At 30.6% G+C, this 16,749-nt stretch overlaps 1 protein-coding gene across 2 annotated transcripts in view; it reads left to right on the top strand.

Moving 5' to 3' along the window:
* The first annotated feature begins 634 nt into the window (after positions 1-634).
* Positions 635-16,749, top strand: part of LOC139998082 (uncharacterized) — a 130,858-nt gene continuing 114,743 nt past the window's right edge. For both annotated transcript variants that reach the window (XM_072022337.1, XM_072022338.1), the window contains exon 1: positions 635-976. In XM_072022337.1, the coding sequence (XP_071878438.1) occupies positions 974-976 (3 nt within the window). In that variant the 5' untranslated portion in view covers positions 635-973. The remainder of the gene's footprint in view (positions 977-16,749) is intronic.

Raw genomic sequence — 16,749 nt, 5'->3', positions numbered from 1 at the left:
ATGCTCGAGTTAGGTAGGACATCCTGTACATAACTCTAATACATTTAAGTCTAACGACACGAACATGCATTATGTTCACACTGATTGTGCAACAAAAATGTGAAGATTATCTACTGTGTACGTACAATAGTTAAATTAAGCTATTATTTAACATTATACTTCTTTGTTTCATTATATCATTTATCAAAATTCAGTTTACTACATATATGCACAAATACATAAAAACGAAGCAGTAAATTTGCGTATTGTTTTAAATTGTTTAAATTATTGCAATAATTCTTTACCTTCATGCCATGTTATCACTCAATTAAAAAACGACGCGGATAGAGTATAACTAAACTTTTCGTTAATAACCGTGGAACATCATCCTTCTACTATTTGAAAACAGATTTCTCATTTCTTTTTCTTACATCGATATAAATTATCGGCTGATTTGACATGATTCAATGGTATTAAAATATAAAAGTTAAAAATATATCGCGCGAGGGTGCTTCCGCGCCCTTTTTCCCCCGCGCGAGTACGCATGCGCAAAAAATATCTCACGTTCACAGTTGCGCGCGCATCGATGATCGACCAATAAGGAGGCTGGGTAGTAGAGGGTGCTTCGATCGATGCACTCGCCCTAGGAGTATGCGCCAGTGGGCGACCGTTTACAACGCGATAAGCGTCGCGGCGCCCTCAAGTTGAGGACAGGCAAGTCGAGGACGTTGTCCTAGTACGTCCGCTTTCGCATTCGGTTGTGTTTCCTCGCGCGGGTTCGTTCGCGTCAATTCGTAGGGAACAAGGTCCCTGGTCTCGGTGAATCGTCGCTTGTCGGTGTTGTTATATTTTTTGTTTACGACGAGGCGACCGTCAATGCGATCGCGATGAAGCAATGAGCTAAAAGATCACGAGTAACGACGACTGTCAAAAAGATGCCGGTACACCGATTGAATACGGGAAATGCGGGCCAGCTGGAGAGTGTTGCTGCGTAATGGTGAGTAATTTTTGAATTTTATTTGTCGATGTCATTCCGCGAAATGTGATTACCGGGACGTAATTCGAACTCGTGCCAAACACTTTCCTATAAAGGTTAATGTATTTGGCAGTTCAATTTCTGTCACGATTAACCGATATACGAAGACGAAAGGTTGTCTCGTGGATTCGTACATGTGTGTCACGATTCGGATGTCCATAGTTTTAATCTCCTGTCATTCGAATCGATTAACAATTCGCTTTGATATTTTCGAATTAGAAATTGATTCTCCTTTGCGATTTTAGTAGGTTAAGTGTAAATATCGATTGGAATTTGTTTTAAAATTATTTTCTTTGTGATTAGAAATTGTTGGATAAATTTTCTTGCACGAATCACTGTTATAATTTCGTACGTTTAAAAATTGAAATAATTCTAATTGGAATATAGGTGATGTCATTTTTATTAAAAATACGAAACGAAGGCTGTATTTTAGTCATAAAAAATTATGTGGCAGTTTTCATTTAATAATATTGCTTATTGTTTACATAGTATCCGATAGAATCATAGAATGTTATACATCGTAGAAAATAAATAAAAAATTTGTATATTATTTTTAATTTATTAGTTTCACTTATCGTGACGATATATTAACGGGAAAAACAAGACATATATTAATACAAATCAATTAAAAAGACGTAACAGGCAATAACAAATTTTTGTGTAGACCGCGTGCAGTTCAGATACCAATTTTTGATTATATACATTGTGACAACGGAAGTCAACATACTGTTGACATACTTATGTACGTGTGTGTATACCACCTAATGAATGGCAAGAGTGGCCAGGACAAATTTTAATTTAATCGAACGATCTTGCCGACCTCGTGCATAATTATCAACCGTGTCCCATTCATTTAAAATGTAGTTGAAAGGTATTTTTAAACAAAAAGGAATTAGAGACGTGTGAAGATTTTCTATTTGTATATTATTTGAAATATTTTATGAAACGAATTATAAAAATTGGAAAAGTATAAATGGAATTATAATTAATATTTTGGTAAGTAACAAAATATGGGGAGAAAATTCATGAATTTATATTTAAAATATATCATGAATTCTGAATGACTTAAAAAAATATAAACGAAATTATATTAGATTATTAATTAAAGAAGAAATGAATGAAAACTACAAATATTAATTACAAACATTAAAAATCGTAATCAAAATCAATGTAGCTTTATTTAATTTTTATTTAACAATTTTGTTCATATCGTGTAATTGAAATTATTAAATAGAAGATAAAGATGCTTGTAGACTTTTTAATTACGTGCAAACAGGCACTCTCGATGTCCCTTCTTGGGCCATATAAAAAATCTTCTTGATTCATTTGCTTGTGTAATCTCAATTTTTTAAATTCTACACTGTAATTGGATAAGTTCCATTTAAAAGTTAAAAATATTTTCAACATATTAATTTTAAAGTTGAAGTCAGATAGAAATTTCTGTAATGGACAATTTAATGTTTAGTGTAATGGACGAACATTTATTATATCGTAAAGAAATGACGTACAATAATGCGTCGTAATTAGGATACCTATAATTAGAAGTTCATTAGATTTCTAGATAATTTTGGCGAATTAATTAAATGCTGGAAATGAGGTTGATGCTCCGCATTTAATATAGTGGTACTGAACAGAGTGAAATTCATCATTTAATAGTTTAATGAAAATCATTGAGAAATTGGATGAGTCATTCTAATTATTGTTCAATCAGTTTTCTATTTTATTAGATCATATCATATACATATTACTCTATATATATGCTCAATAGAACAGTATAATTTTTTATCTCAGATTTATTATCTTACTTTTATTTTTTAAATAAACTGAAACTACATTATGTTTATTTTATTATTTATATACAATATTTGGTAAGTAATAGATAATTGTTAAATTGTCTAGTAAAGTTAAAACCTATTTAGACGATAATTGGGAGAATACAATGGTGAGGAAAAATTTCGTGTTAAATTTAAATTGTTAATATGAGAACATATGATATACAAAGTTCCTATAATTTATTGTAAAGAAAAATTTTATATAAATATGAGAAAATAAAATCTTATTATGTACTTGGTTGAAAGATAGATTTAATTTGAATAGATAATTTAACTATTTCGAGTTTCGTCGTTGAAAAATCCTTCAAAGTAACGCTTTAGAGATTTTGTTGAATGTTAAACCGTTTTCAGGATCTTAGTTATCCTGTTTTAGTTACGTTAAGTAGCCTGTGGTAACTATAAAATCTAAAGAACCTTAATCGAAGAATTACATAGAATAGTTGTTTTTTTTTCATGTATTAGTATTAGACAGCAACATCTAATTTAAAATATTATTTACGATAATTCAAATATAATTTTGCAGTAGTTCAGATGTTACTACTTGATAATATCAATATTCTTTATGAATATTAATGTTAATAGCTAATATCACTTTGATATAATTTCAATGTAGATAAATTTTCTATGTATCGATAAATATATATGTTATTAATATATTATAGTTTCAATACCATAAGTTTATTATAAATAATTATATTAGTTTGATTTATTTATATATTTTATTATACAAGATGGTTATGCTACTTTCTCAGTACTTTTTATCATAAATGTTTGTAGCAAAGATAAAAAGGAATTTTATATTTTCATACGCTATTATTTATACACAATGTCATGAATAGGTTTTTTAATATTTTTTCATTATTTTGTACAAGCAATATCTTGGATCAAATAGACAATTTAATGGTGAGACTATAGACGTTTTAAAATTAACAAATTCAGAAACGAGTTCAAACTAATCTAAAATAAATAGAGTTATAGCTTATATAAATTGCAAATTGAGGTAAATATCTTGTAGATTTTGTGATACAAATAATTTGTTGGGTTTGAAATATTTTAAGGAATCAGGAACGTCCGATGAAAAATTATTCATTTACTTATGTAGATAATAATAGTTTTATAATGCGTTTTCATGGAAACTTTTATAAAAATACGTTTACTATAGAAAACATATACTTTACATTGAATGTTTTATTTGCAACAAAAATAACAAAATTTCAACTTGCGACAAAGTAACGAAAAAATAATCCAAGTAACAAAATTTCATATTCAGTAGTCGTTTTACATTTTTTCTTTTAAATTGCATTTGTTGGAAAATATTTATGTATATAAGAGTTAGATATGCGAGTTAAATATGCGGGTAATATTTTGAACACCAAGTTCTAGTTTCGAATATCAACTTGTCTAAAAATAGGTCTCAAATAAGAAATACATAGAACATAAGATATTTTACATGAACGTTAAGGTTTTTGGGAAATTTTCCTGTAAAAAACAAAACAAAGAAAGAAAGCACATTTATTACAAAACATTTATTCTACGCGCGTTAATGTATAGTCCGAAACAATTGCGTTTCTTTTTATTATTTGTTGCAAAATAAATTTTCATCGATTCATTTAAAAGATTACGTAGAAAATACGTATTTTGATTTCCAATTTCACGCGCACTAACTCCTCTAACATATTGATTCACAGCTCCTTGTGTACAGTTAAGCGAGCTTTGTTGAATTTTCTATAACCCCGTGTTAAAAACTATATATTTATGTGTCTACGTCTTTCAACATTTTTGTGCTTCAGCCATTACTATACTCTGTTGTATTTTATCAGTGTCATATAGGTAAGAAAGTAATAGCGTTTTTTATAGATCTTGTGAAAAGTCAACAGTCAAGAAGAAAATCAATTTATATACATATTATATTATTAATTTTATTAATTTGATTTATACTGGGCATTATATATTAAATATACATATATACTAAATACTATACTATACATTATATGTAGTTATATATAGAAATATTATATATAGTAATATACATATATAGTATATATGTAAGTAACTGTGTTCTATTTAATATCTTGTCTACTAGAATTTTTATTTTGTCACAAAAATATAAATTCTATTCATAATATATATATATATATATATATAATCATTTTTGTGTCAAAACAAAAATTCTAGTATACGAGATATTAAATAGAACTTAGTTAACTACATAATATCCTTTTAGTAGACGTTTTTTAAAATAGAAATCAATGTATTTCTTCTTTGTATCATCCCTTACAAATGGGAGCATGTATGTAGTAGGTGCTACGATTTCCGCTGGTTGTATTCACTGGATCAAGCTGCAGAAATAGAAATATATTTTTGTATTATTTATATATGTGAATTTAATTGACAGGAAACATAATTCCCATCGTCTATGAAGAGGTTGAAAATTAAATGTTTGTACAATTTCATCGTGAAAGTAATTTAAAATAGTAATTGGTTTGTTAAGTTAAATGAAAAGGAATTGCGTATCGTTACTTGTGATTTATGTTGTATCCTTGGATAATATTAAAAATAAATAACAATGTACAAATTATAATATACATGTGCAGTGCTATATAAGAAATAATAAATAAATGAAATTCTTACAGACAGATTTGTTTTCGATCGATGAAAATTTATGCATCTCTAGATTTTTATGAAATAACGTTCTTTTTGCATAAATCATTTTATAAAACTGGGCAAAAGTGGTAGCCCAAATTTGTGGTGTACAGAACATACTTAATTCGATACGACTTATCTTAAGACGCTTACAACTTTACATTATTATCCTAATAATTCATACACATGTTATTATGTTAGTACCAAATAGTTTATATACAGCAGTTAGTATTTTTTATTTTTTAAATCATATTCAAAAAGCCTATTAATTCAATTATACTGTACAGAGTGTCTCACCTAATTATTTTCTGAATTATTCTCTTATTTGTCACGATACAAAAAAAAAAAAAAAAAGAAAAACGAAATTAAGCTGTATAAGTAGGTTACACTTTTTGCAATTTTACTCATAGTACCACTCCTTTGTAATAGAATACGTATTATTTATTTATGATTAAAATAGCCTGCAAGAAAATTGAAATAGGCTGTCAGAGCCAAGATTCTAAGTCTTTTAAAAATAGTTGACGAATTGAAGAAGTTTTATAGAAACCAAAGGTGTGATTAGCGATTAAGGCAGACAATATTTCGATATATTTAATATCGTAATATCGTAACGAGCAATATTTTGAAAACTTTGAACGGAACACACATTTAACTCGAAAGTGAAATACAACGTACAGATAATTTTGCTAATATGAGATAGATGGATAATGTAGCGGATTTTAAAATTGCCCGCTTCAAAAAATAAGAAATTTCGCTTATCGTGCTTTTGCTTGCAGGGAAATCATTCAATTAATAACTTTGATTACTAGTTTTAATTAATCATTTTTCGCGTCGTTAAGCAAAGAACATTCCGGTTAGAAACGTTCAACGTGTTTCGATACGAGTAGAGAAATGTTTCGGTTTCGATTCGGCGCACCTTACGTTCCCATTGAAACTTTGTTAGCAATTTCCGATTGATTACCAACATCACTCGTATCAAACTTGCTTTTATGCTTATCGCCGGCTACGCAAACACGCGTGTTGCAGCGCAGCATACGGTTATATATTATTCACGAAAGTGTATCACTGTTTCAAACGAATGCGGATTGGCACGTGGAATTCACGATGCAACTCTTAAACGGGACGATTCGGCCAGTGGAAACAAGTTGAAAGTGTGCGGGGATAAAATTTCACCGTAGTTCCCTTCCTTTTCCCACGGAATTTAATTCGGGGCTCGCCCAGTATGCACGCGTTGCGACTCAAGTTCAATTAATATTTGATTTGTCCAGCGCAGGTTAAAAGTGTGGGCTAAAATTTGCTCGTACGAAATATTTTTTTGTTTGGATATCGGATACTTATTCGGTTGGGTATTAAAGTTTCCAACATTGAATATTTTAAATTTTGCATTCTTTTACAAATTTGTTTCTAATTAAATCAAGGTATTGGGGTGCGTAACGCGGGTTGAATATTATAGCAGTGTAGGTCAAGATATCGAGCATTTTAATTTAGTTACTTTAGTCAGTTAGCATTTCAACTTTTAAAATCATCATCTCACCAGGCACCATTTTATCATGAAAGTTTCGTAATTAATTAAGTTACAACGCTATTCTTTGGCGGGATACGTTTCCATAGTTCGAAAAATATAATTACATTTTTGTAATAACAAACGCAGAACGCTATTTTATTAAAGATAACAGTGGATTAACCTGCACCACTGTGTTTCTTAGCTCTTTGCACAAAGTACCTATTAATTTTTAATATACGTATAGAATATACATTTTTACTCAAATCGAATATATTGGATTGCCAAGTACGTGATTGTGTCACGGATCAAATTTTTGTTTAGCACGTGCTACGCTAGATGCTATGGCCCTTGCGAGATTCCTCATAGTCTGGGCGTTAAGGACTACCCATTGTTAGCGCTAACCCTCAACAGGCCTAAGGAGACACCGTAAACCGAATCTGTTCTGTTTCATTTCTCTTCACATAAACATTTTCGGTTTACAGATGGTCCGCATATTTGTTGCACGCTCTTAACTATTACGGAGAAAGCGGGTGTCTGGCGAGATAACAAACTTTTCCCAGGAACAAAGATGCCCATATCTGGTTTTCTTTATCATTCATTAGCCAATGGGCATCGCGGATCATTACCCTCACTTTTCTATCGAAAAGTGCGGACGACGAATCCGCGTTCTGAGTTCAAAAGGGCACACCCACACCGAGCTTTCTTCCCTGATGGTACGAGCCAGGACCAAACAGTTCTTCTTCCGATCTTTTTGTAGCAAAACCTAACTGTGAAAAATAAACTTGACTTCAGACCGAATCTTGTGTTTTTCACTTTAAAAATTACGTGACAATTGCGTGGGACTTCAATTGTCAATTATTAATCTTTTTTTTTTGGTTTTATTGGTTTTTTATTGGTAAAATGATCGTGCACACGAGTTATGAAAATCGATATCAAAAAAGGTTTTGTAGATAATTTTTATATTAGCTTGTGTCATTTTACATAGTAATTATTTCTTATTCTACGTTGTTTCTTTGATTTCGTTTTTTAGAAGACATTGAGAAAGTCTTATTATACTACAAATTTGTCGATCAATCGATACTTGTGTCTTTTTGCTTAAACCGATGACGAACATAGTTCAAGCGTTTATTGCTGTATCAAGAAAAATTATTGAAATATTAATGTAAATCACTTGCAGATAAATCACAATTACCTCCAGACAAACGCGTCTTAAAGATCATTATATCGCTAGTCTGGGTTTAGATTTAAAGAAATTTAATATTATCAACTTATTAACGAATAAATAATGTAAATATATTCTGAAATAGAAATATCGTCGAGAAATTAGTGTTCTGCAAAATAAGCTGGTCCTGTTACGAAATTATTACGTTAATGACGTATCTCTGTTGAATTATTAATAAACCCAAAGGTTTTAATCACTCGGCTGTATATTTAGTACGTGTTATTAATATTTTAGCTGTAACTTTGCGCGCATTTTAATGACTGTCGAACCATGATCGAGGAATCAACGATTCATAACGTGTACGGGTAATCGAGGCTAATCTTTTGTTATCAATTTTGCTCCCACTCGGGTTAAATATCCCTGGTAAACGTGTAAATACAAATTTATAAATGTATTGTTGATGCATTTGCGCCATTATTAGCTGAAGATCAAATTTTCTATATAGGGCGAATTAGAATGTTCAGTTTATTCGCGCAGTCATCTTCATTAAATGTATGGCTGTTCATAATTTTATCTTTTATGTCGTCACACCCGGTATATATGCCTTCTTCGTATGTTGCGTAATATCGGAGCGTTTATTAGGAAATTTCCAACGAAATTTATGGCAATTTTATAAATAACATGCTCGTGCAGAATTCTTAATTCATTAGCTATCTTTAGTATCTCGAAGGTCTCTCAGTAAGTGGTACCCGTTTTGAAACAATAAGAATGCAAATTTCTATTTTCAAAATGCATTTTCTTTATTTATAACTTTAGCGTATGTACTAAGTTATTTTCCAATACAATCATCAGCCCTATTTGAACACCCATTCTAACGTTATACGAGTTTTTCTATAACTTTGTCATACACTCGCCAGTTCATGCAACCATTGTCTTACGTAGTTTTTTAAATCATCGTTTCTTGCGAAGCGTTATCGACGAAACAACTCCTCAAGTTTTGCAAAAAATGGCAATCTGGTTTATTCGATGCGTTTATCATTTTCAACGAAATCGCAGACGCGTTCTTCAACTCCTCCGTAACGAGAGGCGGACGAACCGAATGTTTACGATCGCGTATAGTTTCTCTGTCTTTAGCGAATTCCCGCACCCATCATCTTGCCAATGATTCTTCTGTAACTTTATTACGCGGTGAATTCCTTTCGTAAGATTGTTCTCAGCGTTCGAAAAGCTATTAAAGAAATTACCTAACATACATTGGTTTGGCAACTAATACCACCTATTGATAAAATCCGCAATCACTTAGTTGCCAACTCAATAATATATATAAAAAGCTAAAGAAACGATCAATTTCGGCGTTTTAATGTATGTAAGCTCTTTACTTCTTTGGCAACTGGTAGCTTAATACTGTAGAATATCCGATGTCTTTATTGCGTGAATTTAATTAATATTCGTGGATGATTGCGCAAAGTATAATAAAAGTGATAACAATAACGAAATTCCTGTGTTAAATAAACGTCCTTAAGTTTGGTATAATCAATATCTCATTTCCGTGATTTTTCGTTTTCAAGATTCTCTTTCTTCGAGGTCCGCTTTTTCATAGTACATTTTTCTAAATAGCTTAGTGAGATATTCAGTGTACACCGTGAGTATCCAGTGGCTACTGAAGTTTAGCAAAAACCGGGATGAACGATAGTCGAGCTGTATTACGTTCAGTGAATAGATTCGCCGAAGCCAAAGATCGGAAATCCTTGTTGGCTCTTCATCAATGCACGAGATGTAGCGTGTTTGTCTTGTTGAGAAACAACGTTGATTCGTTCGACAAATTTGTTTTTAATTGCTGCATCTAGCTGGTTCGTTATGTAGGGATTACCATTGTATGAATCTTACTACTTGCTGCAAGTTTCCAAATACATTCTGTACGTTTATTTATATACAACCATACTTTTATGGAAGATTAGTAATAAAATGAAATTTTACCCACTTATCTATTTCACATAGTTTTGCATATTTCGCATGATTTTTCTAACAGATCACGCGAAAGTATATGTACTGCGTGTTTGAATTTACTGAAACATACAAATTATCAGATTAAGCAAATGTTATTAGCCGTTTCGAGAGAGCCATTAGCCGAAAAGAATTTAACGAATATAGCCGAAATTAAATGTAATTTTGAAACGGTATTCTGATCTTTAAAAGCAAAGTTACTGAAAAACTAACAAAACATGGAACAGTAGTTCTGCAGCAAATTTGCACATGTTCCCATCATGTGATATGGAACTATAAATACAACATGAAATTATAAATTTATTTTAACCGATAAAGGTTTCTTATCAATTACTTATAATTAATACAGGAAAAATGTTTATAGGTCATTGCAATTTTATCGTTGCAGCGTATCCTCAATTACCGCGTATTTCACATTTCCCTGCAGATATTCGTTTTTTTCCGGCATACTTTTATTTACATTTTTAGGTATAATATCTATTTACCTATATATGTGCAAACACATACACATACGTAGGTTTTATTTATAAAGAAAATTTCTTCTTGATAGATATCACAGAATCCAATACCGATACCTAAACTCAAATATTTGTATGTAGCTGGAAATAGTGTGCGAAGGTTTGGCATGTTTATACGATTGGAATCTTGTGGTACAGTGTCGCGCGGAACTGCCTATTTCGAGAAATTCTTCACTTGCTGTTTGAAAAATATTTTCAAGAATTTAAAGTAATACCATATACATAGTAACTATATGTACAACGATATTTTTTTATCGTGCTGCTTTCGTTTGCTTGCTATGCCCTTACACCCGACGTTAATCAAAATTCTGTTACATGTCGCTTTTGAAATAGTAAAATGTAAGGTGAAAATTCTTGTAAAATATAAAGCGAATCTTTCGCACAATGCTACGTTTGAATAGAATTAAAAATGATCCTAGTTAATATATATTAGTTATAAATGTAATCCATCATAAAGTTATGCGTGACTTAATTAGATAATATGGGTTTCCTCGAATTGCATCATATTTAGTGGTATTAATCATAATCGCGTATTAGTTTCTAATTCCATTTGGACTTCGATGTTTATTCAGAATGATCGATGGTTCATTCGGAGCATGTAGTTTCGCATATTAATCACGTACGATAAAAGTGGATTAATTTAGAAAGTATCAATTTTCCAGAAGATATTTTTAAATTTCTTTTTTTTTTTTTTTTTATAGATAACAATGAATAATATTCGTAGTTTCCTTCACTTTTTCTTTCAAAGCAATTCCAATGACGAATCGTCGTGGTTGATAAATTGCATATATATGTTGCATGTTCGCGTGAAAGTTGTGAAAATGTCGAAATTGAGTTTAAAAATAGGGGAAAATTTTTCATTTCGTTCTCACTATTGGAAACGCGTGATATTTTATTTGCTGAAAAGTAAGCTCGTTTCAGAAAAAGCTTTTAAACATGATCGGCGTTTTGTTATACGACAAACGTTTTATTTCCTCGTATACCAATGGAAAAGTATTTCTTATCGCGCATTTACAGTTTACACTTTTTCAGAAAATACAAAATGATTTTTTGCCGTGTGCTTATGCATGTAACGTAAAAGTGATTTAACATTGATGTTAAGCGCGTCAGTTTTCATTCTCCATTACGTTATCTTCTTTTCTATTATACTTTTATTTAAAAATTTTTCTAATGCTCTGCTAACACGCGTAAATTCTAACACGATAAATTTAAGGAAATTGAAAAGGAAAAATTTGTCGTTGCTTTGTTATATCTAATTAGTCATAAGCGAGTAATATTCACAGCTAAAAGAAGAACATTTTATTGCTATAAGAATCTCTAAGATATTGTAATATCAAAATGTTCTTCGTTTACATTTTTTTATATCGGGTTGGAAACTAAGTGATTGCGAATTTTGTTGTCATGGTATTGAGAAAATCCGCAATCACTTAGTTTCCAATGCAATACTTACTTTACGCCTTTCGAAATAAAATAAAACAAATTAAACGAATATTTACAAAATAACGATATTTTTAATAACTTTTATATTGTGAAAACCAGTTTACGAATAAGAGAAAAGTACAGTTAAGACAAGATAAAAATTTGCTCGTAAAGAAATTAAAAAACAAATGATATTGCGAAGGAATCGTAAAAATGGTTAAAAATTGGTAAGTTTAAAGGTCTGTACTTTTTAGATAATTTCGGTGGTAGTAAAATATTGGCTCATGCCCCCATTATTTTTATGCGAATTACGATATATTTCAATTCCGATAAAATATCACAGACTGACTGTAGAAGCGATGGATGCTCTGTGGAATGCAAATTTAACCTTAATGCAAATTTAACAAATTTACCTTCGCTTAATACAAATAAGTTAATAGCCTGATATATTTGATATCTGCTGGCTTAATAAATTTCAAACGCAAATTATATGTTCACGTACGCGTTAATTAATAGGTATCTATGCATAAGCATATGAATTAATGTATGAAGAGCTCGTACTATAAGGATAGCCTTCGCGATGAATGACTACACATTTGTTTCTTCTTACAGATCTTCTACGTTCATCTATGATTAGAAGCATTAAATCACCGGCTTATCGTTGAACTGTTAGATATACAACAAGGGAATTGCTTTCTCGAATTAGACATCACGTAGTTTGAATGACTTTTCGGCTATGAATCTTCGCTGTCTGTTAATGATTCTGTCGGTGGTGAAAAGTCTTTCGCTGTTAATCACAGCGCGAATAATCCACTTGAGTTCTTTATTATCCTACGCTCTCAAGGTTCTAAAAATGACGATAAATCATTTATCAATGTCGGTGCATCCATCGTGCTTCGTGTTCTTAACGAAACGAGAACTTGAAATTTATAATTAAAATAATTAAAAGCCCTAATGTACAATAGAACTTCGACCCTGAATTTTTAATAATTCTTAGTATGTGATTTTCGTATTTTTATCTTATTTGAATCTTCAACTGGCTATCACAGGCGACTAAAATAATTTTCTTGTTACATTTAAGACTGGTTATTCGATTTTATAATAGGCATTTAACTCTAGTTTTGTATTTTATGTCAGAAATATCATTGACAGTGTTTCATCGTATAAAATACAAAATCATATAAGACACAAATTAGAATTAAATATTTTACAATTAAGTGATTTAATTCAAACATTCGTATGTTTCCTACGATTCAATGATACCAGTTGGAAATTAATACTTTTTTAGCTGCATTCGATTCAGTTCTTTGATTTTTCGCTTTTTAATTATCAATTCGCGTTTCAAGCCCGTAATTTGTAATTTTTACTTTTCAATTTGCGGTTATTGCAAACTCCAAACGTTCTCGATTCGATTTAGTATGATTTTGTATTTACCTTGTTTCATTTGTCATTTATTTTTTCTCTTTCCTTCGTATTTTTTTTTTTTTTTTAATTATAAGTTGAGTCGAATTTATCTCCTTTTAGGTTCAAGATCGAAAGTATTATATTTTTGCCTCGTAAATATTTACAAAATGTTATAAACTTTGCAAAAACTTGTTAGATCCGATAAATCTAAGAATTTAATTCTAATTACTTTCTGTTCATATATCACATATACTTTTACGTGAAAAGCTATTCTTTAAATACATATGTATTCTAGTTTTCGTATATTTAAGTTCATAATATAATAATATTCATTTAGAACATTTTCGCATATTGATTTTCATATTTGTTTCATTCAAAGTTGTTTCGTGGAAAGAGTGATTTTTGTATAAAAGTAATTTTAATTTATAATCCTGTGCAAATCCGATCAAATTTGGGATTTGGTAAATTTTGTACTTACTTTCTTTTCGTTTAATTGACAAAGACAAGTTTCATTTTGTTGTGCAATCAAGTATTTATAAAAGTAATACAAATTTTATATAGTTAAAGAAATTTATCAAACACCCTATAACTATACTATATATTATTTTCAGAGAATAATTTCTATATCATAAATAATCGCATATGGCAGTAGTTATTATATTTGAATATTTTTGAAAATGTTTAGTATATTTTCAAGACTAATTTTATATTCAGTGCAACATAATTTTTAATATTAATATTACAAGTTAGGTTTGTTTCATTCAAAATGAATATTTTCACATTTTATGTTGCAAGCTTCAATTTTATTTGAGAATAAAGAAGAATGAAAAAGATAATATTACATCTCTGTTTTCAGATGCATTTGTACAATTCTTTTATAAACTTTTATTTTTACAAAAAGATTTCTTCTTCTTCTCGTTGATATCTATATACATCATTTCTTAGATATTTTTATCAAACAATTTAAATATCATTCAAATGCTTGTATTTAGTGATTCAACTGTCTTAATATGAAACTAATAATGAATTTGCATTAAATTTTGAATTATTAGCTCGATATTAATAATAAACTCATAGTCTTACGTTCGTCACATTCATTATTTAACTAGATACAGTGATTGTCAGAAGCTTTCGTCCAAAGTATAATTTTACAAAGTAAAATTCTGCTTCGCTTTACAGATTACTTAGAACAGTGCTGTATTTATGTTCAGTTCGTACATTCGTCTGCTGAGCTCTGGCGACTGTCAGAGTATTCTGAAGGAGCCGAAGGGCTCGTTGGAAGATCAGCATTGGTAGGTTTAACTTTGTAATTTCTCAGCACTTTAAATTTTTCAATAATTTTCTCTATTTTTGACTGTGCTAGACATTCTACGTCCTCTGTATACTTTGTGGCAATCTCTTTGCCATTGGAATATCCACATAATTATTCAAGGAAACTTTTAACATGTTATCAGATTTTTCTGGTCTATGTTTAACTGCTTGTAGTACATATTCCATGTTTCGTTCGTTGTTTATTGTGCTTTAGTAATTTTTTTAATTAATTTAATTTTTTTTCTTTCTCCGTTTATATCTCGGCTCCCTAATTAAGGTTTGCCTAATTAAGTTTCTATAGTGTAGTTTGGGTCTTCGATTACTCCTGTGCCGAGGCTTCAGTCGTCGGTTATTTCCGATCTTACGCGTTTTATCGACTTACGTGAGATCTCGGTATCCGTATTTTTAATTATCTCGATTTCTGTTATCAGTGTTAAACTGGACGAGACTGACCTACATGATTTTCATAGTCAGAGATCATTTCGGTGAACCGAAGGAGAAAACTTATGCAAAAAGATCGTGGATATCTGTAATTCACTAATATTCGCTATATACAGTGGCTGAGGAAAGTATTCGAACACTTACATATGCAAACTTGAATGACCGAAATAACGTACATTAAAGTAATTTGCTTAAACAAGCTGATGTCAATAGGAAGATGGAAGTCTTAAGATTATGTCAGTAAAATTTGCAAAGGATTCAACAACGTAGGTAGGAGTTATGATACATTTATTAGAAACACGCGTTGTAAGTAACTCGCAAAAGTATTTGAACGCTACATATATTATTAAATTATTTAATATTAATATCTTGTTGCACCACTTTTAGCAGCAATAGTGTGTCTCAATCGACGTTCCATACCGTAAACCAATGATTTTGTAAAACTACACTCAACGAAGTTCCATATTTCTATAATTTTATTTCTCAATACTTGCTTTGAGATTGTCTGAAATTTATTTCATTTTTTTCCGATTTCAGCCCAGAAATTTTCAATCGGATTTATGTCTGGACTTTGCGGTGGAGTAATTAACATGTGCGGTGTGTTATATACGATCCATTCGCAATTCTAGCAGTATGCTTAGAATCAATTATCATTTATCATGTTGGAAGTGGAAATCTTCCAATAATTCTAATCCACGGGAAATTTCTCTAAGGTTATTTTTTAAAATATTCAAATACTTTTATTTATCGAGTATTCTGTCAATAAATATCAAATTTTCGGTGCCACTAGCAGCCATGCACCTCCATACCATAACCGATCAACCACCGTGTTTCACTGTTTCATGTAAATATCGAATTTCCAGTTTCGTATTTGGTAATATAATTTTGACCATCCGAGCTAAAAATGTTAAACTTTGACTCATTCTAAAAGATGACTCTATCCCAAAAAGAATTATCTTTATTAATACAGATTTTTGCAAAAGTCAATCTTTTTTTATGATTTACCGCATTAATATATGGCTTGTTTCGCGGTACTCTGCCATGAAAATCATTGTTTCGTAAGATTCGCCGACATAATTCCGGGTGAACTTCTTTATGAAACATATCATACTTGCTACCATACTTGCGAGTTGAGGAGCGGATGTAGTAGGATTTTTTTTTTAATTCGCGAATGCTAACTTTCTGCTCTCTTCCAGTCAATTTCTTTGTTCGAACTGATCGAGCTTTGTTTGCAAGTGTTCCCTCGCTCTTTCACTTTTTTATGATACAATGTATCGTGGACTTACTTCTCTTCACAATTCTGGCAATCTCGTTATATGATTTGCCGTCCTCATGTAATCAGAATATTATTTCTCTTTCACATTTCTTTGTTTCGGACTTTTTGGTATTCGTTTTAAATACTTTTACGTTACAATATTTTCATTTAGCAATAATGCTTACATTTGGTGCAAAGGAAGATGAAAAACTATCATTTTCTTACAGCGTTCGAATACTTT

Source organism: Bombus fervidus, chromosome 2 (assembly GCF_041682495.2).
Source record: "Bombus fervidus isolate BK054 chromosome 2, iyBomFerv1, whole genome shotgun sequence".
Lineage (NCBI taxonomy): Eukaryota > Metazoa > Arthropoda > Insecta > Hymenoptera > Apidae > Bombus > Bombus fervidus.
This window is presented reverse-complemented; position numbering and strand designations above follow the sequence as displayed.